This window comes from Dasypus novemcinctus, chromosome 4, assembly GCF_030445035.2.
Source record: "Dasypus novemcinctus isolate mDasNov1 chromosome 4, mDasNov1.1.hap2, whole genome shotgun sequence".
Lineage (NCBI taxonomy): Eukaryota > Metazoa > Chordata > Mammalia > Cingulata > Dasypodidae > Dasypus > Dasypus novemcinctus.
The window spans coordinates 144,543,341-144,567,963 of record NC_080676.1 but is presented as its reverse complement, the minus strand read 5'-3'; the positions used below and the strand labels follow the sequence as shown (position 1 = coordinate 144,567,963).

Below are 24,623 nucleotides of genomic sequence, written 5' to 3'. Positions count from 1 at the left end.
ATGTGCAGGGAAGCCTCTGTTCAATTTCAAAGTCTGAGAGTCATTCTTAAGAAGATGGTTTCTTCCCCTTGGGGCCTTATGGGAACCCACTCTTTCCACAGGCTTGCCCCACAGCCATTTTCTTGGTTCCACCCTCATCAAGCATCTGGGTGTTGACCAAGCTCCAGACCTCTCCCTCCAAGAGTGTTGGGGTGATTGCCACACCTCACCCAATCTTTGGGTTAGAGTCCTTTTTTTTTTTAAAGATTTATTTTTATTTTATTTAATTCCCCTCCCTCCCCCGGTTGTCTGTTCTTTATGTCTATTTGCTGCGTCTTGTTTCCTTGTCTGCTTCTGTTGTCATCAGCGGCACGGGAAGTGTGGGCGGCGCCATTCCTGGGCAGGCTGCACTTTCTTTCGTGCCGGGCGGCTCTCCTTACGGCGCGCACTCCTTGCGCGTGGGTCTCCCCTACGCGGGGGACACCCCTGTGTGGCGTGGCACTCCTTGCGTGCATCAGCACTGCGCATGGGCCAGCTCCACATGGGTCAAGGAGGCCCGGGGTTTGAACCGCGGACCTCCCATGTGGTAGACTGATGCCCTAACCACTGGGCCAAGTCCGTTTCCCCCCCCCCTTTTTTTTTTTAAAGATTTATTGATTTTATTTCTCTCCCCTTCCCCACCCCCGCCTCCCACAGTTGTCTGTTCTCTGTGTCTATTTGTTGCATGTTCTTCTTTGCCCGCTTCTGTTGTCAGCGGCACAGGAATCTGTGTTTCTTTTTGTTGTGTCATCTTGCTGTGTCAGTTCTCCATGTGTGCGGTGCCATTCTTGGGCAGGCTGCACTTTTCTTTCACGCTGGGCAGCTTTCCTTACGGGGTGCACTCCCTGCGCGTAGGGCTCCCCTACACAGGGGCTCCCCTACGCAGGGGCACCCCTGCATGGCAGGGCACTCCCTGCGCGCATCAGCACTGCACGTGGGCCAGCTCCACATGGGTCAAGGAGGCCCACGGTTTGAACCGTGGACCTCCCATGTGGTAGACGGACACCCTAACCACTGGGCCAAGTCCACATCCCCCAGGTTAGAGTCTTAATCACCCTTATACAGTGACGTGAAGACAACATTCTCTCTAACCTTTGGCATACAGGTTCAACCCTCTCAGAGCAACGGGTTGACTACATTTCCTTCCCTAACCATTGGGGAACAGATCCACTCTTCTCAGACCTGTGGGGTGCTGACCTTAACTACCCTAATCCTTGGAGAATGCGCCCAACCCTCTCTGTACCCTGGGGCAGCAAAACTCTCCCAGAGGATTGGATAGGAACATCCATCCTCTTCAACTGCTGGGGCAAACTCACCCTCTGTACACATGGGTGGTGCTCCTCTCTTGGCTCAAGGTGATGTCCTAATTCCGGATCTTGGTTTCCATGGTTTTCCTCTTAAAGCTCTTTCTCCTTCAATCTCTCCTCTCCATGTCCTTTTTATTCCAGGCTGACAGTGGTTTTGTTCATACAGCTCTCTCAAAAACCTTGTTCGTTTAGTATGCTGGAAGCAGGGATCCAAGTCATCAGACAGTAAGACATTCCACAAGTCTTTCCTAGATAACTGCATCTTCAACCTTGATTTACCAGTTCCAAATTTAGTTAAGTCCTCCAGTGGGGCACTTTCATCTGGGATCTTGATTTTCAGAAGCTTGGAATTTTCAGAATCAGTTTCTGTTTTCTTTGTGCCCAACAGTTCAGTCCTCAGCATTTCTCTCTGGTCTACCATTTTGCTATAAGCTGCAAGCAGAAGCCAAGCTGCATTCTCCGGGTTTACTTTGGAAATTTCTTCAGCTAAATACCCAAGCTTGCCATTTTCAAATTCTGCCTTCCATAAAACACCAGGAGTTAATCTTGCTAATTTCTCTGCAACTTTAAAACACAGATCGCTTTTCCTCTAGTTTCCAGTAATAGTTTCATCATTTCCTTCTAAGGCATCATAAAGTCTCTTTAGCATCCATATTGCTATCAACAGTGTCTGAAAAACAATTTAGGCTTTTTCCATCAAACATCTCTCAATTCCTCCAAAAAATACCCCTTACCCATTTATAAAAGTATTCCAGCATTTCGGTAATTGCAAAAGCACTACCCCACTCTTGGTACCAAATTCTGTATTAATCAGGGTTCTCTAGGAAAACAGAATCAAGAGGAGGTATCTGTCAATAGTATGCGATTTCTAAGCATCTCTCATGCAGCCATGGGGATGCACAAGTCCAGGTTCTGCAGGCAGGCTGCAACCAGAGGCTCCAATGAAATTCCAATAAGGGTTCTTGACAAGTACTGGGAGATATTGGCTGTCCAAAGATGAGCTGGGAAATTCTCTCTCAATGCTGGAATCACTTCCCCTTTTAAGGCATTCAACTGATTGGGTTAAGCATCACCTATTGCTGATGAGAATCTCCCTGATTGATGTAATTGTAATCAGTGATCTATGATTTACCACTGTAGTAAAGTGAATGGTAATTAAATGCCCTTGTTTTAAGTTAGCCCAGTGCTTGCTTGACCAAACAACTGGGCACAATTACCTGGCTGAGTTGACACAATAGTCTATCCATCACATGTGCATACCCTTTTCTTGCCTTATTCAACAGGCTAGGACACTCAGTTAATTACTAAGGAGAAATAGTGAGAGCAGCTATCTTTGCCTTTACCAAAATCTTGGGGGAAAACAAACCATTATGTATGATGTTAGCTATAGGTTTTCCAAAGGTGCATTATATCAAGTTAAGTAAGTTCACTTCTAATTCTAGATTGCTGAGTTTTTCATCAATCAGAGGTTGAATTTTATTGTATGCTTTTTCTCCATCTATTGAGATAATCATACCCCAGTCCACCTCCATCCCCAGTATTCTGTTAATTTTGTGAATTATATTGATTGAATTAACAAATATTTCTAGTAATTTTTTTATTTCACAAATGTTTCAGTCTGTGACAAATTGGAAATAAAAATTTGGTGCTGGGAACAGATGTGGCTCAGGCTGTTGAGTGCCTGCTTCACACGAGAGGTCGCATATTCAGTCCCCAGTGTCTCCTAAAAAAACAAGCAAGCAAACAATGAAAAACCAACCCAGGGGAGCTGATGTGACTCAGTGGTTGAGCACTGGCTTCCCACATACAAGGTCCCGGGTTCAATCCCCAGCTCCAGTACCTCAAAAAAATTTGGTGCTTCACCAGTTTTTAAAGGATTCTAAAACAGTTGCTAATTAAGAGTATAAGCATTTTAAACATATGCTTGGCTTGCAAATTAAACTTTTTATTAAAGTCATACCAAAAGAAGTCTTGGGAGAATGTAACTCACCAATTTCCTAAGTGATAATTTTCACCATTTCAACCTAAATTAGACTGTATTATTAATTTATTTCATTCAAACTATCACTTCTTAAGTGCAAGAGTCCAAGTGTGATCATTACTTGACTATAAACAAAGGCACAAGTCACCTTTTCTCCAGTCTCATTTGATTCTTCTTTTCTCTGGACCTGGTTGAAGCTTCGTGCTGATACTCAAGGCAAGATGAACAGTTGATTTATTTTAATGGGGTGGGGGAAGCTTTATTAAAAACTTATGGTTTAACAATCAGCAGCTTGTCTTTTGACAAGTTCTCAATCTTACCAAACATCACCTGTTGCTACTTTAATATGATTTAACTTTGTGGATGGGATTTAATTTGTTTCTTAAAAGACTAAACTTCACCATCTAACTTTTAGTTCAATGGAATCTATTTTCCCAAATTAATCATTTTTAATTAAAGAGTATACAGGAATCACAGGTACAAAACATCACATGTGGACTATCAGATTTTCTTCCAATCAACTATTTCCAGGAATCTGAAACTATTTGTACACAGGGAAAAAATCTCAAACATCACAGGAACATATTGTATAATAGTTTTATTTTTCTTGTTTTACTATTTTGACATTTTATGCACAAATATTTATCTGAGTAAAAATAGAAAATAACTTTTATGTAAAATTACAAAAAAAATGTAAAAACCACAAAGAAATACATAATTGTTATTATGACAGTATAAGCATCTTTATTTAAAGAGTAAAAATGTATGCAAAAATCCTCCTCCCTTTTACAAAAGATTGAGAATATTTTTTTCCTGGCAGCAAGTGAAATGTCATTGAGTTATTAATCTTTTTACATCCTCTAGATCTGAAGACATTTAGTCACAGGTTTTGAAAATTATATATTTTAAATATTTTTGTGCTATTTCAAAGATACACTTGTTCTTTTTAAAAGGCAGTAGCATAAAATGATTACTATGAAAAACAGTAGACCTCACCAAAAATATTTGGAGGCATAATATTCTGCTTAATTTGCTTGGTTTTATGTTTATGATGCCAACCCCAATTCTCAGACTTCAGGCTAGGAAAGCTGGCTCAATGAAAACCTCATATGGAAAACAAATTTTAAAACAGAAGTGAACATTTCATTATTCCTATACATGTAAGGTAAAAAAAGATGACCAAGAGCTTTATCTTTTTCTTTGAAAATATTGTAAATTCTCCTGCTATGAAAAATTTGTTCATAAAAACAGAAGAATGGGTAGCATGAATTGTATTTTCATTCACAATATGAGTTATCCTTCAAAGACTACCTGGCTTATGTAATTGTAACCCCCATAAGGATAAAGAAAAAAGTATCTACAAGCTGCGACTACAAAGTAATGAGAGATTTCTTAAATCAATTGGAGAGATTATTCTCACTACTTCACCCATGTTTTAGGGCATAAAATGATGGTAAAGGAGAGGTAAAGAAAAAAGAAATACCATCTGATCATGTATAAGAACTGTTTCTGTTCAAACTACAAGGAAGAATAAAATAAAAACTGCAAACGAGGAGGGGGGAATGCAATGCTGGTTAAAAAAAAAGTCTGTGGGGAATGCTTACAGGAAATAAGTGAAACAATGGTTTGACTGTAAGAAACTGAAAGAAATGTGGGTGTTCCCTGCCTTAAAACGTTTATATATATGTATAACTGAGACATAAAGAATGTCTGTTTTCTTGGGATTACAACTTTATCAGTGTCTCCCCAAGTGAATTTTAAAATCTAAGTCAAGATTCTTAACCTATTAATAATATATCAAAACAGCATACTTTTTAAAATTATTTTTAAAAACAATAAATGACTTAACTCCCTAGACCAAAACAGTGTGATGCAAAGCCTTCTTTTTAGTTATGTATTTGGTATATCATTCATATTGCTATCCTAGTAGGTATTTTTTGTAATCAAAGCACTCAAATTGTACTAATAATTCAAGATGTTTGTCTATTCTATGTCTATAAAAAATAAAAAAGGTCGAAATTTTATTCTTTTAGTTATCCACTGTAGAGTCTTAAAGGACTCAATACAATAATATAAACGGACTGAAATTACTTATTAATAAGTTCTATAACAGAGTCCTTATTATTATGATTTAAGGTTTCCATAAAAGTGATCCCTCCTTTCCTCCTTATTCCTAAGATCCCTGCCTCCTATGGTTCATTGCAAACTGTTTTTTAATATTGGTAGCAGCAACTGCTAACAATTATGCCATGGTGCCCGTGTTATTTTTGCCTTTCCTCCTGGTTGTGCAAAAGCATTAACAGAGTTCTTACAAAGTTGCTTTGGCGTATATATTTAAAGGAAACGATGAGAGGAAAGGTATATGAAAAGCAACCTTCTACTTTAAGAGGATTAAAAGCTATCTGCCAGTCTCTCACATCATGATCTGTGCATAATACCTTAAAACACACAACAGAGAGAAAGGGAGAAAGAAAGAGAGAAAGGGAAAAAGGGAAAAGAAAGGCATTCTTAGTGTTAGCTTATAATAAAGAGTCATATATAAAAAATTATGTAATTTTTAATAACTTTTACTTAATAGTTTTCCTTTTAAATACCTTATGCCCTCATATATATAGGTATACATGTATATAAATGCATATATATAATGGTCATTTATATATGTATATAGTATTTGTATACACATATATATATGTAATATTCAAAAGGAAAAAATTAAGTGGGAAATTTTGAGAGAGAAGTTTCCCTATATTGGAAGTCAAATTTTCCTTTTAAAACTACTTGCAAGTAATTTACTAATGTTTTGAAAGGTAAAGTTCTGCTGACTGATTTAAAGTCTTAATTTCATTAGAAACACAATGAATACGTAAGCTGCCCTGCATAATAAATCAGCACTACAGGATTTAAAAAAAAAAAAGCCAAACCAAACCAAATTTTTATTTTCTGGCTGAGGTATACCTTTTAAGTTTTTAAAATCTCTGACAGGAAACACAGAGATCATTTCAGAATTTTTGTAATAGCTGCTTTATTAGAATTAAATTCCTCTCTCAAAATAGTTTAAAGTCTTGGCCTCATATTATGTATAATCTATACAGCAAATTCTTAAAATTGGCTTGAGTTAAGCCAGATTTAAACCTGGATCTCTTCCTTCAGCACTGCTCTTCTGCCAGTTGACTTCTTACTGTCCTTTGCAAATATATAAATTACTTTAATAACTTGATACTCTTAGTTTAGTAAATTATTATTATAATTTTATTTGATATGAATATTTTAGCTCTGCTTGATTAGATGAAACAGGCACACATGCTTTAGCTGTGAAAAATTCCATTTTCTGGTTCTATGTAAAGCAACATCTAAAGCAGCAGAGAGGGGAAACAGTTATATTTTCAAAAACAGTTAAGCCAGACTGTTTCCTGGAGATACTTCATTTATTTCTCATCTTCAGATACTACTATTTTTGGTAGGGCTAGACATTAATACTGACCAGTTTAGCTTTCCTGACTGTTAACGAACTACCCCACAATAAACCTGCCTTCACATGGAAGACATTGTGGTGATCCCTTAACGTACACATATTCTAAAATATATGCTCAAAGTAAAAAGATCCAAATTCACAAGAGTATGAAATATTTATAAAAAAATCATGCATCAGATTGTACAGTCTAGAAATAAAAGAAGATTCAAATTCAGTAATAAAGGTAAGAGCAATACTTGCTCTAAATATAAAGAAAGACGTTGGACTCCCAGAAGGTCCTGGAATTCAATTATCCTTCTCTGTTTGCAGAGAAGCAGTAGCCAGGGCAACTGCTGTCACTGGCTGGGCAATTCCATGAAGCTGCATCTTTGCAAGTTTCTTCTGTTCACATTCTGTGACCAAACGGTTCAACTCTGCCGCACTATATCCAATAAGAGTCTTCAAGTCACAGACAAACTTGTATACAAATCTTTTGCCTTGAACTTTACAAATCATGTCCCCATCATAATAATACCTTTGAAAAGAAAAAAAAATTAGTACTATATTAAAAAATTAAGAATTACACTATTTCACAGACTATTCCATAAGCAGAAGTCTAAGAGTATACTGCATCTGTGAATTAGTAATTAACACTAAAGTTAAACAGAAATATTTAATGTTACTACCCAAGAAAATGTCAAAACATTATTTACTAAAATTCAATGCATAGTACTCTAAAACACTACAAACTAAACTTTCAAAGCATATTTTCAACAGCTATGATGAAATACCAATTTACAGATAAATAAAATAAACAAAACAAAACACCTTGGGCACAGTAGTAGAGCACAATTTCCAACAAGAAGGACTTTAGAGTCAAACTGCCAAGATTCAAAATCTCGTATCACAACTTAATAGCTTTCTAACCACAGTACTTACCTTCAGAATTGTGAAGGGTTAAATAGGGTAATCTTTGTAAAGTGCTCAGCACATGACTAGCACATAGCCTTCTCTAAACGTAAGCTTTGTTAAAATTAAGAATTCAAACAAGAAATTTTTAATATATTCTATGGATTACTGGAGTGTCCACTTTTTCAGTTTAGTATAAATCCTGTTTCATGTAGGCATGCCTTCATTTTATATTTTTAATTTATAAAGGCTTTCCTTTCAGAAGAATTCTCGAATAGTGTGTTACAAAATCTAATAGGCTAGAAAAAAGAGAGTATATTAAAAAAAAAAAGACCCAAGAACAGGGCATTATAATGAAAAATTTTTTGTTTACCTATACACACTTATCTGGGAAATCACTACACAAGTCTGGTTTACAACTGGTTTCTATGGAGATGGCAATAGACAACAGTTCGATTTATATTTATTTTGAAAAAATACTTTTTAAAATAAAAATCCTTGGTTAATATATAGTTATCAAGGTCTTTTCTGTGATGGCAGATTGTAAAGTCTTTATTTTAAAACTGTACTGGTCCATCTGCACCCAATGGACAAAGAGCTGTTAAAAAGAAACAACTCTTTGCAGAAGTACCAGCGGTAGAATCTACCAGTGGGCAGAATTTTATCCTAAAAGTCACTCAGCTTAATCAAGAGTCCATTTGTAAGAAGACTGACCTGTATGCAGGAAATTATGTCATCTTTTCTTCATTCCACGACAGCAAAAGTGTTAATAATTATGTTTGCTTTCCCAGTATGAGATATCATACATTGGGCAGTCTTGTGTTTCCTCTTAGGTCAATTACATTAATGTAGAATTTGGATCTCAGCCCACAAACCACCAAATGCTTATTCTCCAGTGTAAAATGCTGTGAGCATTTCAATTTCTTAAGAAAAATTCTTAAGAAAAAGACTAACAAATAAATACTTGGGAAAAAGGGAAAATGAAGGAAAATGGTTTTATATTTCTGGGAGGAAATGGAGCTGGAATAATCTTATATTTCTTGGTAGGAGGTGACAGGAAAGAAAAAATACACACAAATTATAATTTAACTTATTTCTTTCAACCTAGTAGATGCATCACAGAACCTGTATAATAGCATTGCATTTATGCCCTCTTAAAATAAAGGGTACACAACACCGGTATTTTCATGCACATTTCTTTTTTTCCCTCTTTTTAATTTTGATATTTGTTAATTTAAAAAACATTGTAATTGTGCAATACATACACCAGCAGGAAAGGACACAAAAGGTAGATGGTGGTTTCTGAAACTTAACACCCAAAGCACAAGCAACAAAGGAAAAACTGGTAAATGGGACCTCCTCAAACTTAAACACTTTTGTGCTCAAGGACTTTGTCAAGACGGTGAAAAGGCAGCCTACAAGATGGGAGAAAATATTTGGAAGCCACATATCAGATAAGGTGTTGATTTCCATGCTATATAAAGAGATCATACAACTCAATGATAAAAGGGCACGCAACCCAATTTAAAAATGGGCAAAAGACTTAAATAGACATTTTTCTAAAGAGGAAATACAAACAGCCAAAAAGCACATGAAAAAAATGTTCAATATCACTAGCTATTAGGGAAATGCAAATCAAAACTACAATGAGATATCATCGCACACCTCAGAGAATAGCCATTATTAAAAAAAACAAAACTACAAGTGCTGGAATGGATGTGAAGAAACTGTTGGTGGGAGTGTAGAATCACGCAGCCCCTGTGGAAGACAGTTTGGCAGTTACTCAGGAAGCTAAATATAGAGCTGCTGTATGATCTAGCAATCCCTCCTAGTAATATATTCAGAAGAACGGAAAACAGGGACATGAACAGACATTTGCAACCAATGTTCACAGCAACATTATTCACAACTGCCAAAAGATAGAACAATCCAAGTATCTGTAAATCAGTAAATGCATAAACAAGATGAGGTATATACATACAATGGGATACCACGTTGCTGTAAGAAGAAATGAAATTGGAACACATATGGTAACATGGATGAACCTTGAGGACATTATGCTCACTGAAATAAGCCAGACACAAAAGGACAAATATTGTATGGTCTCACTACCATGAACTAAAAATGAAAAGTAAACACATAGGAGTTTAAATCTACAGGACAGGTTACTAGGAGAAAGGAGGAGAGCTGAGATGAAGTACTGATGCTTAATTGACAAACTTTATAGTTAGCTTGATAATAAATGTTTGGAAATGGATAAAGTTGACAGTAATACATTATAGTGAGTATAACTAAAAAGGCTGGTTTATAAATGGGATTGTGATTGAAAGGGGTAGTCTAGGGACATAATTGTTAATTGAAAGAAAGCTAGAGAATAATCCAGGGACTGTTCAACATAGTGAACTTGGTGGTGGATGAGGATTGTGGTTAATAGTACTAATAAAGAATGTTCTATGAACTAAACAAATGTAGGCAGGAGGCAAGGACATGGAGAAGCATGGGCAAAATACAATTAATGTAACCTATGGACTATAGTTAACAGCAATAGTGTAATATTTTTCTATCAATGTCAAAGAAGGTACTACTATCAATGTTAAGGGTCAATAACGGGGGTATGGGAATTATTCTTTTGGACTAAGGAAAATGTTAAAAAATTTATTGAGGTGATAGCTGCACAACTCTGTGTGAAACTGAGAGCCACTGAATGTATACTTTAGATGGACTGTACAAGGTATATAACAGTGAACCATGTGGTCGATGAGAGATGTGATTAACAGTACAAATATGAGAGTGATCTCTCATGAACTATAACAAATGTGTAATACCAGTACATGGTGTTAAAATGGGGGGGGGGGTGGTACATGGAAAAAATAGACCCAATGTAAAGTGAAGGACCATGGTTAGTAGTAAATTTTTTTTTAAGGAGGTCCTGGGGATTGAACCCAGGACCTTGTACATGGGAAGCAGGTGCTCAATCACTGAGCTATATGCGCTTCCCAGTAGTAATATTTGATGATTCTTTATTATGTTCTTTCAATAACATTGCAAGGTATTGGTGGAGGGGTGATATATGGGAATTCTGCATGTTATGCATGATTATTTTATAAGCTCACAACTTCTCTAATAAAAGCAGATGTGGCTTGGGTGACTGAGCTCCCCGCCTACCACATGGGAGATCTGGGTTTGGTTCCTGGTACCTTCTGGAGAGGATGTGACAGATAGCAAGCTGATGCAATAATGGACTGGTGCAAGGGGCTGGCGTGGCGAGCTGATGCAACCGAGAGACACAGCAAGGAAACACAATGAGAGACACAGCAAAGCAGGGAGCGGGGGTGGCTAAGGTGATTAAGCATCTCCCTCCCACAGGAGAGGTACCAGGTTTGGTTCCTGTACCTTCCAAAAAGAGAAGACCAACACACAACAGACAGACACAATGAATGCAAACAATGGGAGGTGGGAGGTGGAGTGGGGGAGAAATAAATAAAATCAATCTTTGAAAACAAAAAAAGTGGACAGCTCAAGTGATTATTACAAAGTGAATACTTACACTTTATCAGGTCAAGAAAAAGAACACTGCCAGCAACCTAGATATCCCTATGCCACCTCCCAACCATCAATCCCTTCTACGTTCTACAAGGTAACCACAATTCTGATTTATCATAGTAATTTCCTTACTTTCTTTTGGATTTCATCACCCAACTATGCATCCTTAAATGCTGTAATTTAGTCTTCCTATTTTTTGAACATCGCTATATAAATGTATTCACACAGTTCATATGCTTGGGTCTGGGTTCACTCACTGAACATTGTGAGATTCATCCAAATTGCTGCTTGTAACAGTTGATTTTTATGGCTACTCAGCATTCTCTTGCATGAAATATCACAATTTAATTATCCTACTATTGATAGATATCTGGGTGGTTTCTTATTATTGGCTGTTATAAATAATGCTGCTATGAGCATATGAATAGACATGTGTAGACGTATGTGTACATTTCTATTTGGTATACACTTATAAGAGGAACTGCTAGGTTACAGGTTTTAAGTCACATTTCTATCAGAAGTATATAAACATTCTCACTGCTCCATATACTTGCCAATACTTGGTATTGCAATCTGGATAACCTCTTATCTTAAGTGCCCATTCAAGTTTCTTGTAGTTTTCCATTTTTCTTATTCATTTGTAAGAATTCTTTAGATATTCCAGATGACAATCCTGTTAGGTATGTGTGGTTTGCCTTTTGCTCTCCTAATGGTGGCATTTGATGAACAGTTCTTAATTTATTTGCTATCTAATTTATTGTATTCTTTGTTATGTTTAACACTTCTAGTTCTGTTTAATGTCTTTTCCAACCCCTCAGTCATGGAGATATCTCTAGGTCAGGGGTTCTTAACCTTTTTTTTCCATGGACCCCTTTTGCCAGTCAGGTGAAAACCACTGATCTCTAAGTCAATACTACACTATGTATTGTGTAATAAATGTATCACACCCGCACCCACACATCTCCACAAGAATAATGGCTTTTTTGCATTTCAATTCAAGCTCACAGACTCCTGGTTAAGAATCCCTCCATCTAGATGCTTTGCTATTTTACTTATTTCACTTTCTGCATTTAGAACTATGAGCTCTAAATGGTGTGGTATGAGGAAATGGTTAAGTTTCCCTTTTCTCCTATATAGGGAGTCAATTGTTCCAGCACCACCATTGAAAAGTAGCTCTTTTTCTCATAAGCCATCTCCTCACTGCCATATTTTTAAATCAAGTGCTCATACACTCTTGGTTCTTTTGGGGATCTCTATTCTAAGGCGTAATTGTTTATCCTTGAACAAATACCACCCTACCTTAAGCTGTTATAGCTTTATAGTAAGTCTCAATGTCCTGTAGAGCATGTTTTCCCGCTTTTGTTAATCTTCTTCAGGTGTCCTGGTTATAACGATACTTTACAATCCCATGAATTTTATAATTATTTTATCAAGTTCCAAAAAAAAAAAACCCCAGAACTCATTGAGATATTCATGGTGATATCTCATTGAAATTTATAGATCAACCTGGGGAGAAAAGCATCTTAATTTAGTCATTTATCTGTAATTTGGGAGAATCTATATGTATATAATCATATAACTATGAAAATGACAGTTTTAATTCTGATTATATGCAAAGGATCTTAAGATAATTGGCAGTGTTTGAGAAAGTTATCACTTACATAGTCTCATGTTCACACACTGAAAACTGAAGCATTTTAGTTACTAATGAACTCGAAGGAAAACAAAAAGGTCAAACTTTCAATTCCACTTGCACCGTTTTTGTTGCTGCTGTCACCCAGTGGCAGACTGATCACTCCTACAATAAGGGAAGGAGCTGAAATGCATTGAGATTTCTGATCTGACAGTGCTGGGTAACAGAGAAAAAAACACCTGAACCATGGCTGCGATGTTCTCCCTGTTGAGGAAGAGAGCAAATCAATCCTGTCCCCTAACCAAGCCATTGGCAGCAGGGCTGCCAGCTATGCCAGCATTGAGAACAGCAAGCCATTTTTGTTCCTGTGTGCCTTGTGAAGGGGCTGCTGGTGTCGGCTTTGTAACTTGCCCTATCTGCAGGAGCAGTGGAGAAATCCCCCAAGAGCTAGAGAAGCAGCTAACAGCCCTCAGAGGCTGAAGCCCAGGCACACAAAGCTCTCTGTGTTCCTGGAAGTGCTTATTTGCCTGTTAGCCTCCTTCCTCATCACCTCACTGTCTTTTTTCTGTTTCCCCAGACCATTGCTGTGCAGGTGCAGGCCTCAACTCTTCCCCAGTCTTTGACCCGATTGAGATCCACCTAAATGTAACAAATATCTTCAACACCTCCAATAATAACTACTACCTCATCATAGTAACCCAGATGACCATCGAAGTTCTGCATCTATCCCTTATGGTAGGACACATTTCCAAAAGCCTCCTCCTACACATTGGCCTTTGGCCAATGAACACATGTTTTATGCTAAGGCCAGCAGGATATGGGATGGAAACACATACAAAATCTGTACCTGGCTGAAAACCCCAGGCCATCATGTACTTTTGCACATCCAGAGCACCCAGCCCTGTTCATACCTGAGCCACTTGAAGCAGCTAGTTTTCCAGTGCTAAGAGTACATGGACCGCTGGCAAACACATCGATGCCCCACTTGCCAGCCCCTCACCTGCCATGACCTGCTAGCGTGCTCTGTATAACTCAACTGTATCCAGGATGGACTGCAGTGACTGTGCCAAAGGAAAATCCCTATCTTATCATATGCTTGCCAACCACCCCCCACCCCTACTCTGTGCCACACAGACATACCCACTCACATCCTCTTATTTTTCAAAGAACCAGAAGCCTGGCTCTTCCAGAGGCCAGATCCCAGAATCAGATTCTGTGCTTGGTCTGTCTTGAGGAAAGGCTGATCTGAAGTTTTCCTCTGGACTCTCATAGTCCATGGAGTGACACCTTTCCTATCTGCTGAGCACTTTGGTTAACTAGCTCCTCTGCAGCAGGCTCTCATCCTGCCTGAATGTGGAAAAAGCAGTTGTCTCATCTTTCAAACATGTATGCTTTTGAAGTTTTCTACCCAGTTATGGGAAACTGAGTTGGGGACATCCAGTGCCGTCTCCAGGGCTTTTCAGGGGTCCACAGATGCTTTTCTGTCTCTCCCTGCTTTGATCATGTGACAAAGTGATGGTAATGGTCTCTTTCTCTCCTAGTAACTTTGCCAAGGGTCTTTGGCCCTCTGTACTTCCTGGTTAATGGCCGTCCCAGATTCCAAGGAAGACAGCACTGTTCTCCAACTAAAGTTCCTCCTCTTCACAAAATCATCTTAGTCTCTCATGGCAAGAGCCAAAGTAGTAGGGAATGGGAGAGGAGAGTTGGAGAAGAGGGTAGGCAGCTAGGCCCTCTCTTGTCCCTCCTTCTCCTGAGGTCTTACACTTTAAAACCAAGCCAAAAGCAGGGTTTTTGGCTGCTGGTGAGTCCATAACCCTGACCCCATGTGGGTGGACAATGGCAAGTCAAATAATGGTGTCTTTACCCCCTGAGGGCCTAGTCTTGCTTTCCCTCTGAAAGCCTGCAGAGAGAAAACAGTCATTATCCATCAGTGTCTGTCCTACCTTAGCTTTGTAGGAGGGCCCACCCCATGCTTCCAGAGGCCTATGCTCTCCTCCCAGCTTTCACAGTATAGAACATATCGGCACCTTGGATGGGTCTACATCCTCTCCTATTTCCTGTCACTCAGATGGGGCTAGCATCAGATAAACCCCAGGTTCCCATCAGGCTCTAAGTGGAGCTTTTCTCTGTTTTTTTTTTTTTTTTTTTGCTGGGCAAGAATGGTATTTGCTTGCTAAAGGGTGCTTATGGCTTATAACATTCAGACAGGGAAGAGATGAACATAGATGATGGTGAAAGCAGAACTGGAAGTAGGGTGGATGGAAGGGGGAAGGTGAGAGGACTTGGTATTTCAAGTACCAAGGGGGAATGAGCAGAAAGAAGGAATCCATGCTGTCTCCAAGCTCTCATGCCTGCATAACGGGGGTTAGGTGATGCCAGCAAGAGCAACAGAAGTCCAGGGAGGCCAGACTGGAGCTTTTGTTGTGCAAAGGTCACAAAATATAAAGAATATACGTTGTATTCAAAAAACCATACTTAACGTTAAAAAAAAAAGGAAACAGATGGTCATTTAGGAAAAGTAATCACGATAAACTATGTGACAGTATATATACGGCCATCATCCCAGAACAATGAATAATGATATAAAAAAATTTCCACATAATTATATCGGGAGAATAGGGAGGCTGAAAAGGGGTGTGGGTTTGAATGTGGGTAGTAGTAGTAATGAAAGACAGCTAAACCATAATCTCCCACAGAATGAAATCCATACACAGCCCAAAAGTGAAACATGAAGTAGCAGTAAAAGCATGTTACTTAGAAATATAGAGGTAAATTACTATTAACTTTATTCTCTCTCCCAAAAATTCAGATGATATTCCTATGTATTCCCTTTCTCAGATACTTAATGCACACGCTGAATTTTCATTACTGTATAATGGAAAAGCATAATTTCTAATCATTATAGCAAAAGATTTCATGCTACTTAGGAAATAATACTAAGAATACTCTTAACTCTATTTCAATTCTATCAATATAAAAGTGGTTATTTAGATTTAGGCAGATTTTGGAGGGGGATTAAAGAGGGAAATGGGTCAATGCTTGCATCCATCTGTAAACACAGAAGGTGAAACCTTCATATTTGCTATAATTTACACTCATTCAAGTCATATGCAAATGACAGCATTTTATCTGTTAAACAAATAACAAAAACATCAAAGATTAAACCTTTTGGTTTTAAGCAACTAGGTACATGCTTTTAAAATTGGCTTAAAAACAATCAGAATAAACTTTAAAAAAAACTATATGTACCTCAAAGTTATTACTTTTTCATTTTAAGTATAAATTTTTAGTTTTTTACGTGGAAAAGGAAGATAAAAATAGTTACAAAGGACACAATATCTTATGAACAAGTCAACTATTTTAACATTTGCTTATATAATGTCTAAATCTAGACTACAAAAGCTTATATTTAAAAATAAAAAGGAAATAAATTGTTTACCTTAATGCACGACTGAGTTTCTCATAGTTCATTGTAGGTTTATTTTTACGTTGTCCCCATTTCTGTGCAACCAGTTCAGGCTGATTTAGCTTAAACTCGCCTTCATCACCAACCCAAGAAATGCAGTCTCGAGCATCCTTGTCAGTTAGGAGTTCTAGCAAAAATTGCCACAGTTGGATTTGGCCATTGTTTCCTAAAAGGAGGGACAAGCATGGGACACAGTGCTATAGATTTACACAGTGCAAAAAGGCAATAAACACTAAGGTTCTCTAATATATATCCCTGACATGCTAGTAATACATATATTTTTTTAAACAAATGCTGTCTCAGTATTGTCAGAGATATAATCCATATTCACAGTAAAAATATAATATAATACACCTAATTTGAAAAATTTTTAAATCCTGATAGGGATGGGAAATACCTGTTCTGTTCCCAGGTGAACTTCTATCTTCTCCTGAAATCCTTGGAGCTCTTTGTACTTTCGCTGCCTTTGCACTACTATTTAAAACTTTAATGGTAGTTGGTGTAGCAGACTGCACTGATGCTGGAATAATTTGCACAGCTGAAAGGAAAAACAAAGGAAAAATGAATTTTTCCCCTCCAATATAAGCAGTGAAAAAAATCACTGAAAGGGACTAAATACAATCAGCTCAAACTAATGTTTATCAAATGTTGGCAAGAATGTGGACAAACAGGAACTTAAAAGTCCACTACAGATGAGAGTACAAACTCATATTACCATTCTGAGGAATGCTTTGACAATATCTATTAGTTGAAAGGTAGAAACCTTATGATAATATAAGAGAATATTATCCACATTCTTACAAATACTTATACAATAATGTTCACAGCAATTTTTAAATACTCAACAGCAGTGTAAATGAATGAACTAGAGCTGTAAGAATCAACAAAGTCTCATAAATGTTAAACAAAAAAAGCAAGTTATAAAAGGACATCTACAGTATGCTACTGTTTTACTTAAAATGTTTAAACTCATGTATGATGATGCTTTAAAGTGTTTTATGATAGGGGGATGGGGGATATATGGGGACCTCATTTTTTTTTAATGTAACATTAAAAAAATAAAGACAAAAAAGTGATGATGATGCTTTAAAGTGATTATGGTTATGCATTTCATAAAATATAAAATATGCATAGACTAATAAAAAATCAAATTCAAAATAGTAGTCATTTCTCTGAAGAGAGGAAAACGGCATCCCTAAGAGGTAAACTTGAAAATAAGTTTTGTTTCCTATGGTGTATATACATATTGGCTATATATTTCTTTGTATATCTAAAATAGTTCATTTAGAAAAAAAAAACACACACACAAAAAACAAAACTTAAAACATTTCTTTTACTAGCTTCCAGTACCAAATAAAACATTTCTTTTTGCTAATTGGATCATATATTGTGGTATGAATACTCACGTTGATCAATGGTAACTATCTCATTCATCTGTTGTTCTTGGCTTGCCAATACATCTAAAGAACATAAGAAAACATTCTGTTTTCATTTAAAATCAGAAATGCAAACTCCAGTCCAGTAAAATTCAATTTAATAAACATGACCTCTTTAAAGAGAATGCCACACTTAAAACCAAAACAAACAAAAAAGCAAAACCTTTTTTCAATGAACAATTGATAGGAAAACAAACAAAATTAAGCTTAAGTTACAATGTAAATAGATAATAACTGATTTTATACATTTTCGAAGAAGTTCCAGATGACTCCAGAGAATTTCTCCCCGGGGGACCCGCTGAAAAAAATCTTCTTGGTTGAGACTACATAATTCTCTTCCCGAAATGTTGAGTGAGGTAAGGTCTATATCAGTCATGCTGAATTCCTTCATTACCCAAACCACCCAATGCAGGACTTGGTCTGTGGACCACTGTATAGGATCTAGAAAGAAAAATATTACTTTTAGCCTAGTTCCACTGTAAATATTATATGACTTTAGTTCTCTTGTTAATAAACACACACATAGATAAAACCCAGACAGGAGTCCTGTTTTTCCAAGTAAGTGAGATTACACGAAATAAGCAGATTTTAATGCTATTATTATCTTCCTGGCTCCGTTTAAATTTATTAATCTAAATTTCTGATGGACTCATTTGGTTCTAGAGCAGTCAACCTGGAATTTTACCAAGAAAAACAAAATGCAAAATTGCTCTCAATGGGCCAAATGCAAGAAAAAAATATGTGATCACCCTGAAGAGAATGGAATAAATTCTTAAATTTTTAAAATTACTTAATAGCAGTGTATGACTTTATCTATTAAAAGGAAATTTATAAGGGGAGTCTAAGAAGTTAGGCTTATTCTTCAAAATGTGAAGAATGTACTTTCCTCCCTTTTGCTTCTCATAAAAAACTGATTGCTTCTGCATTTATCTTTATGGTGGCATAAGATGCAGCATGCTAACTGTCGTTTACTTGGCTGTCTCCCCACAAGATTTTAAGGTCTTGTGTCTTGTAAACAATTCTATCTGCATTGCCTATTACAGTGCCTTTTTCATACATTTGCTGAATGTATAAATAGTGAACTGCATTTTCTCTATCATTTTTTACTAACTGAATTCACAAATGGCCAACATGTATAAATATTAATACTTCACCACTGTAGCCCTGGCACCAAACAGAACATTGTATACACAGAAGTTTAATAAATACTAGTTAAATTAATTTTGATGCTGGTATTACTGAAAGGAGAAGATGATCCATTCAAATAGTACCAATTACATGCATGATATTCAATAAGAAAACAAGTGGGAAAAATAACGTTGAGATTATTAAAGAGTTGGTTCATAATATAAATAATGGAGGATTCTGGGATATGGTAGCAAAGTTTTTTAATTTCTTTGAATAACAAAGAAAAACAGAAAAAGCAACTAGAGCGCAAAACAAATGAATGTTGACAATAAGACCCAATGACAAGGTATCTCCCAAAACCTGAACATATACACAAGTGGAAAAAAAAGCAATGAAAGCCACAAGACCTCCATGGTATAAGCGTCTGTGCAGGAAAAAGCTAAGAAAAGTAAAAGGGGGTATCTAACCATTGTAAGCACAAGAAAACCTGAATATATACAAGATGTAATTGCTGAAAGTGCGACTAACCAAGCTGAAAGCAGCAGCTAAAAGCAGTTTTGCCGAAAGTGGTTGCTCCTGAAGAGCAGGACTAAGAATTGGATAGTTGTGTTAAAAAACTACTGCTTTTATGATGACTTCTTTTCTTTCATTAAACCAGACTGAAAAGCCACACAATAAATGATAGAGATTACCCATGGGGTAGGAGAGGGCATGGAACTACAGTTAGATACAAACCAACCCTACCTGTAATATTTATTTTGTGTGCACATATATAGTATTTTTAAAAAGGCAAAACACATAACAAAGAGTATCTGACAATTCTGGGGGCCAAAACCATGTATGTATCTTTTAAAAAAGCTATTCCAACATTTTTAAGAAAAAATAAGAATAATCTCAGTATAGCCATCTTATCAATATTTTTATTTAATAATGGACAAGAATAAATATTTTGATTTTGATTTGATTTTTCATCATAGTTTTAACATCTCCCAATAACTCAGCTCTTTGGCCAGATTTCTGACTACAATAAACACATTCATTTGAGTTTCATCTTCAATTGTTTAATGTGAAAATACTTTAAAAAAAAAATCAGGGAAGTCCTGGAAAAATCTAAAACTAAATGGACTTTTTTATACATATAAAAAGGTAGCTTTTGGCTGCTGTCTAGGTGTAAATTAATGTGTGTAAAGTGAACTTTAGAGGAGTTTCTAAGGTAGATCAGTATTTCAAAGAGATTAGTAGCTATGACCATTTAACCACATTTCAATTTTGTGCATAATTAAGCAATTAGCAAAATATTACCTTTAGTGCAGATATAAATGCTGTCTTCCTTCTTCCTCAACATTTCCCCTCTCAAAAGAGAACTTCCAATTTATTAACACTAAGGTCAAGTATACTATTCACTAGCTTCCATGTGCCAAAAATAAATAACTGAATACTTTTAACCATCTAATCTTTTTTTCTCCAAAGATTTATTTTTTATTTATTTCTCTCCCCTTCCCACCCCCCACTGCCCGTTGTCTGCTCTGTGTCCATTTGCTGTGTGTTGTGTCTGCTTGCATTCTTGTCAGGCGGCACCAGGAATCTGTGCCTCTTTTTGTTGCATCATCTTGCTAGTGTCAGCTCTCTGCGTGTGGGGCACCATTCCTGGGCAGGCTGTGCCCTTTTTGTGTGGGGTGGCTCTCCTTGCGGGGCGAACTCCTTGAGCATGGGGCATCCCTACACAGGGGGCACCCCTGCATGGCACAGCGCTCCTTGGGCGTGACAGCACTGTGCGTGGGCCAGCTCACCACATGGGCCAGGAGGCCCTGGGTACCAAACCCTGAACCTCCTATATGATAGGCAGACACTCTATCAGTTGAGCCACATCCACTTCCCTCAATCATCTAATCTTAATTTTCTCCCCTATCTCTGAGGAATGGCTATACCTTATTCTTCCAGCTGGGCTCTTTTATCTTGCTATGTTCCAATTAACAATCCCTCTCTTAGCTTCTTTAGTCTCTCCTTCTCCTTAACTAGTTCCTTACCATTTTATCCACAAATACACTCAGATCACCACCAAATCCAGACCCTTCATTATCACTTATTTCCCAACACTCTACCTCACTTCCCCTTCCCCCCAAAAAGGTTATATTCAATTTTTTTTGTATTTCTAAAATATCTGTTTATTTCTTATAATTCAGCTTTGTCTAACTCTTCAGTTCTTTTTGTTCAAATTTGCCAATGCCCCTCTGAGCAGCAAATTTAATAGGTATTACTCAATGGACATACTTGGTCTTCCTCAGCCAAAGTTCATAATCCTAAACACTTTAAATTCTCCCTCAATTTCAGTGATACTATATAAAATTCTTAAGTTTCCTTCTATCTCCCTTTATTTTCTCCAGCCCTAAATATTTTCAAGACCCAGGAACCAGTCTTTAAAAATGTGTTCTTTACCATTTTCTCTCTCTCTACCAGGAACTCCATATACTTTTATGGCTTCAAGTAAAAATTCAATGTGAATAAGTCCCATATAATATTTTAATCTTCAGCCCAAATCCTGAGCACCTGAAACTACTTCCTGGCTCCTTCCAGCTGAATATTCATTATCATTTCAAAATCAAGTGCTATCAACACTTTCCCTTGAAAAATCTTTCTATACCAGACTTCCCCACTTCCCCCACTAGGCTTTGGAAGGCATGGACTTCAATAAGAAAACATTCTTGTGCAGCATCAAAACCTCAGCAGCCAACACAATGCCTGGCATATGGTAGTGTTCACTAAATATGTAATGAAGAGGTAACCAATTCCTATTATTATTCTCTTAATCATTCAAACTTGAGAAGTTAGACCAATATTTTCTCCCCCCTCTACCCTCATAAAATCTGTCAATTGGTTTTTCAGTTCTATCAGTTTCCATTCACCTCTTCCTTTACAAACCCAAACAAATTACCTAGTCTAGGCTCATGTCACACCTAAACTTGTAATAATATGCTTGTTTCCTTTTCATTCAGTCTCCATGTACTCCAATTTATGTCATATACCACTGCCACATTCATTTTTCAAATGTACTTGCATCAATCAAAAACAGCTCTACACTCCTACAAAATAACCTTATCCATTAAAACTTCTCAGTACTCAGGCATACTCTAACCTTTTGTACATAACTTTCTCTGCTCAACAGTTTCTTCATCTATGATAAATTCTTTCCTGACCTTAGCTCCAGGCCATTATGATCCCTTTGCAATTACAACAATGTTTTCTTTACAGGAGTGATCGACAGCTTTAAATCATGTTAGCTTTTATGGCAATTACCTTTTCATCATCTTCAACTATTCCATGAATACCCTGAGAGCAGCAATTTTTTTTTATACTTCTTTGTATTCCCTACCTCTCAGACAGTACTTGTTCATTGTATGTGCTTAAATTTGTTACAGTTCAAGGAGAAAAAAAGAGAATACTACAGAAAATCAATATTCTTCCTAAAAATTCTACACTTAAAATAGACTTTAACTTGCCCTATTGTATTCTATGTCAAGCTTAATTCTTATTGTTTATCTAACATATAATTATGTATTTTATTACCATAGGGTATCCCAAGGCGCTCTTGCTCTTTCCTATAACCTTCCAGTGCAGCAGCCCATCTTGTCACTTGTTCTGAGGTTTCATCAGAAATGGTTGTGATGTGTTTTGTGCCATCAAGGGTTATCACTTGAGCTTCCTCTACTAGATGTGCTTCAGCCTCAGCATGGTGAGCATCTGGATCAATAACTACTTCAACAGTTTCCGCAGGTTTAACAATTTCAAGGATGTTTAACTTCGGCTCAATTCCTGAACAGTAAGTAAGAAAAACACTGTAAATCTAAAAGGAAACACAAATATAACTAAATATAAAAATTTGTAGTCTGGTTTACATGTTTCCAAATGGTATAAAAAGTGCATTTTAAATATTTTAAACATGTCTATAGAATTTAATAAATTCCTATTAATAATAAGCAGAATTTAGTAAGACTTCAGTTGATGACACTATTGTATCAACATTAACTTCCTGATTTTGGTGACTGTACAATAATCCTTTTGTAGGAAGTGTACACACTAATGGAGTCATGTCTGCAACTTAAACAGTTAAAAAAAAATGTGGTAGGGAGGCAATGGAAGAGAATAAAGCAAACGTAATAAAAGTTAACATCTGGAGAATATGGGTGAAGTATCCAGAAATTCTTTTACTATTCTTACAATTGGTTCCAAATTGACAGTTATCCTGGTGGCTATCAAATTTGGCATTTTCCAAATCATGGCATGGAGGCAGCTTCCTTGGCAGTTCAGTTCTGCAGTGTTGCTGAAGCATTCTTGAAAAGTCAGCTTGGGCCTGTTCTTCCAGCTCTCACCCTAATTCTGCTATTTCATATTCTCTAATCTATCCTTTTCTGATTAAATTAGCTAGAATGTATTATGCCACCTGCTTCACCCTGACAGATACACAATGACTAAACCAAAAGCACGAACATTTAGTTATATCACATTAAATAACTTAGATCACCACCTAAGACACCTAAAACTTAGCAAATCGTTATTACTATTACATTTTTTTTCTTTATTAAAGAAGTTGTGTGTTTACAGACAATCATGAGTAAAATATAGGATTCCTATTATACCACCCTATCATTAATACCTTGCATTGGTATGGAACATTTATTACAACTGATGACAGCACATTTTAAAAACTGAACTATTAACTATAGTTCATGGTTTAACTTAGGGTCCACTGTTTGTGTAGTACGGTTCCATAGTTATTTTGTTTTTTTTGTTTTAAATTTTTATTCTGTTACCATATAAACAACCTAACACTTCCCCTTTCAACCACATTCAGATATATGTTTCAGCGCTATTAAATATGTTCACAGGGCGGCAGACTTGGCCCAGTGGTTAGGGCATCCGCCTACCACATGGGAGGTCCGCTGTTCAAACCCCAGGCCTCCTTGACCCGTGTGGAGCTGGCCCTGCGCAGTGCTGATGCGCACAAGGAGTTCCATATCGCGCAGGGGTGTCCCCACGTAGGGGAGCCCCATGCGCAAGGAGTGCATCCCGTAAGGAGAGCCACCCAGCGCGAAAGGAAGTGCAGCCTGCCCAGGAATGGTGCCACACACACGGAGAGGTGACACAACAAGATGATGCAACAAAAAGAAACAGACTCCCGTGCCACTGACAACAACAGAAGCGGACAAAGACAATGCAGCAAACAGACACAGAGAACAGACAACCGGGGTGGGGAGGGGGAGGGGAGAGAAATAAGTAAATAAACCTTAAAAAAAAAATGTTCACAATGTTGTGCTACCATCACAACCATCCATTACTAAACCATTTCCATTGTTCTTCCAGTTAGGACTTTTAAATATTACTTTTAGATATTAAATATTACTATTAGATATTACTTTTAAATAACCATTGCTAAAAGTTACTTACCTTGGTAAGAAATTACCTGTACACTAAGTTGTACAGTTCCATCTGTCTTTACTCCTTGGTCAAACAAACTCCTTTCAGGATCCAGCTAAATAAGGATAAAATGAAAATGATTATTTTAGCCCAATCATTAGATTAAGGCACTACTCTCCAGTTTACTACGAATGGATTTATCATACAAGGTTTAATTACTGAAGCATATTAATTAAACAGTAAGACACATTTAAATATCCACATTGTCATGTCATTTAATTCTTTGCCAAAACTGAAAGTATACTAATTAAATCTATTAACATGTTCTTGCCCTATCTT

At 37.0% G+C, this 24,623-nt stretch overlaps 2 protein-coding genes across 6 annotated transcripts in view; one reads left to right on the top strand and one right to left on the bottom strand.

Moving 5' to 3' along the window:
- Positions 1 to 3,889: 3,889 nt before the first annotated feature.
- The window catches only part of GABPA (GA binding protein transcription factor subunit alpha), a 35,419-nt gene continuing 14,685 nt past the window's right edge, over positions 3,890 to 24,623 (bottom strand). For all 5 annotated transcript variants that reach the window (XM_004468680.5, XM_004468678.4, XM_004468679.4 and 2 more), the window contains exons 4-10: positions 24,315 to 24,399; positions 22,437 to 22,682; positions 17,991 to 18,185; positions 17,715 to 17,768; positions 16,706 to 16,846; positions 16,282 to 16,474; positions 3,890 to 7,292 (exon numbers count right to left, since the gene is read on the bottom strand). In XM_004468680.5, coding sequence (XP_004468737.1) covers positions 7,064 to 7,292; positions 16,282 to 16,474; positions 16,706 to 16,846; positions 17,715 to 17,768; positions 17,991 to 18,185; positions 22,437 to 22,682; positions 24,315 to 24,399 — 1,143 coding nt within the window. In that variant the 3' untranslated portion in view covers positions 3,890 to 7,063. The remainder of the gene's footprint in view (positions 7,293 to 16,281; positions 16,475 to 16,705; positions 16,847 to 17,714; positions 17,769 to 17,990; positions 18,186 to 22,436; positions 22,683 to 24,314; positions 24,400 to 24,623) is intronic.
- On the top strand, positions 9,379 to 13,851 carry TMEM106A (transmembrane protein 106A). The gene is given in 7 exon segments (XM_071214445.1): positions 9,379 to 9,399; positions 13,115 to 13,195; positions 13,197 to 13,308; positions 13,311 to 13,434; positions 13,436 to 13,611; positions 13,614 to 13,799; positions 13,802 to 13,851. Coding segments are annotated over 7 exon segments (750 nt in total).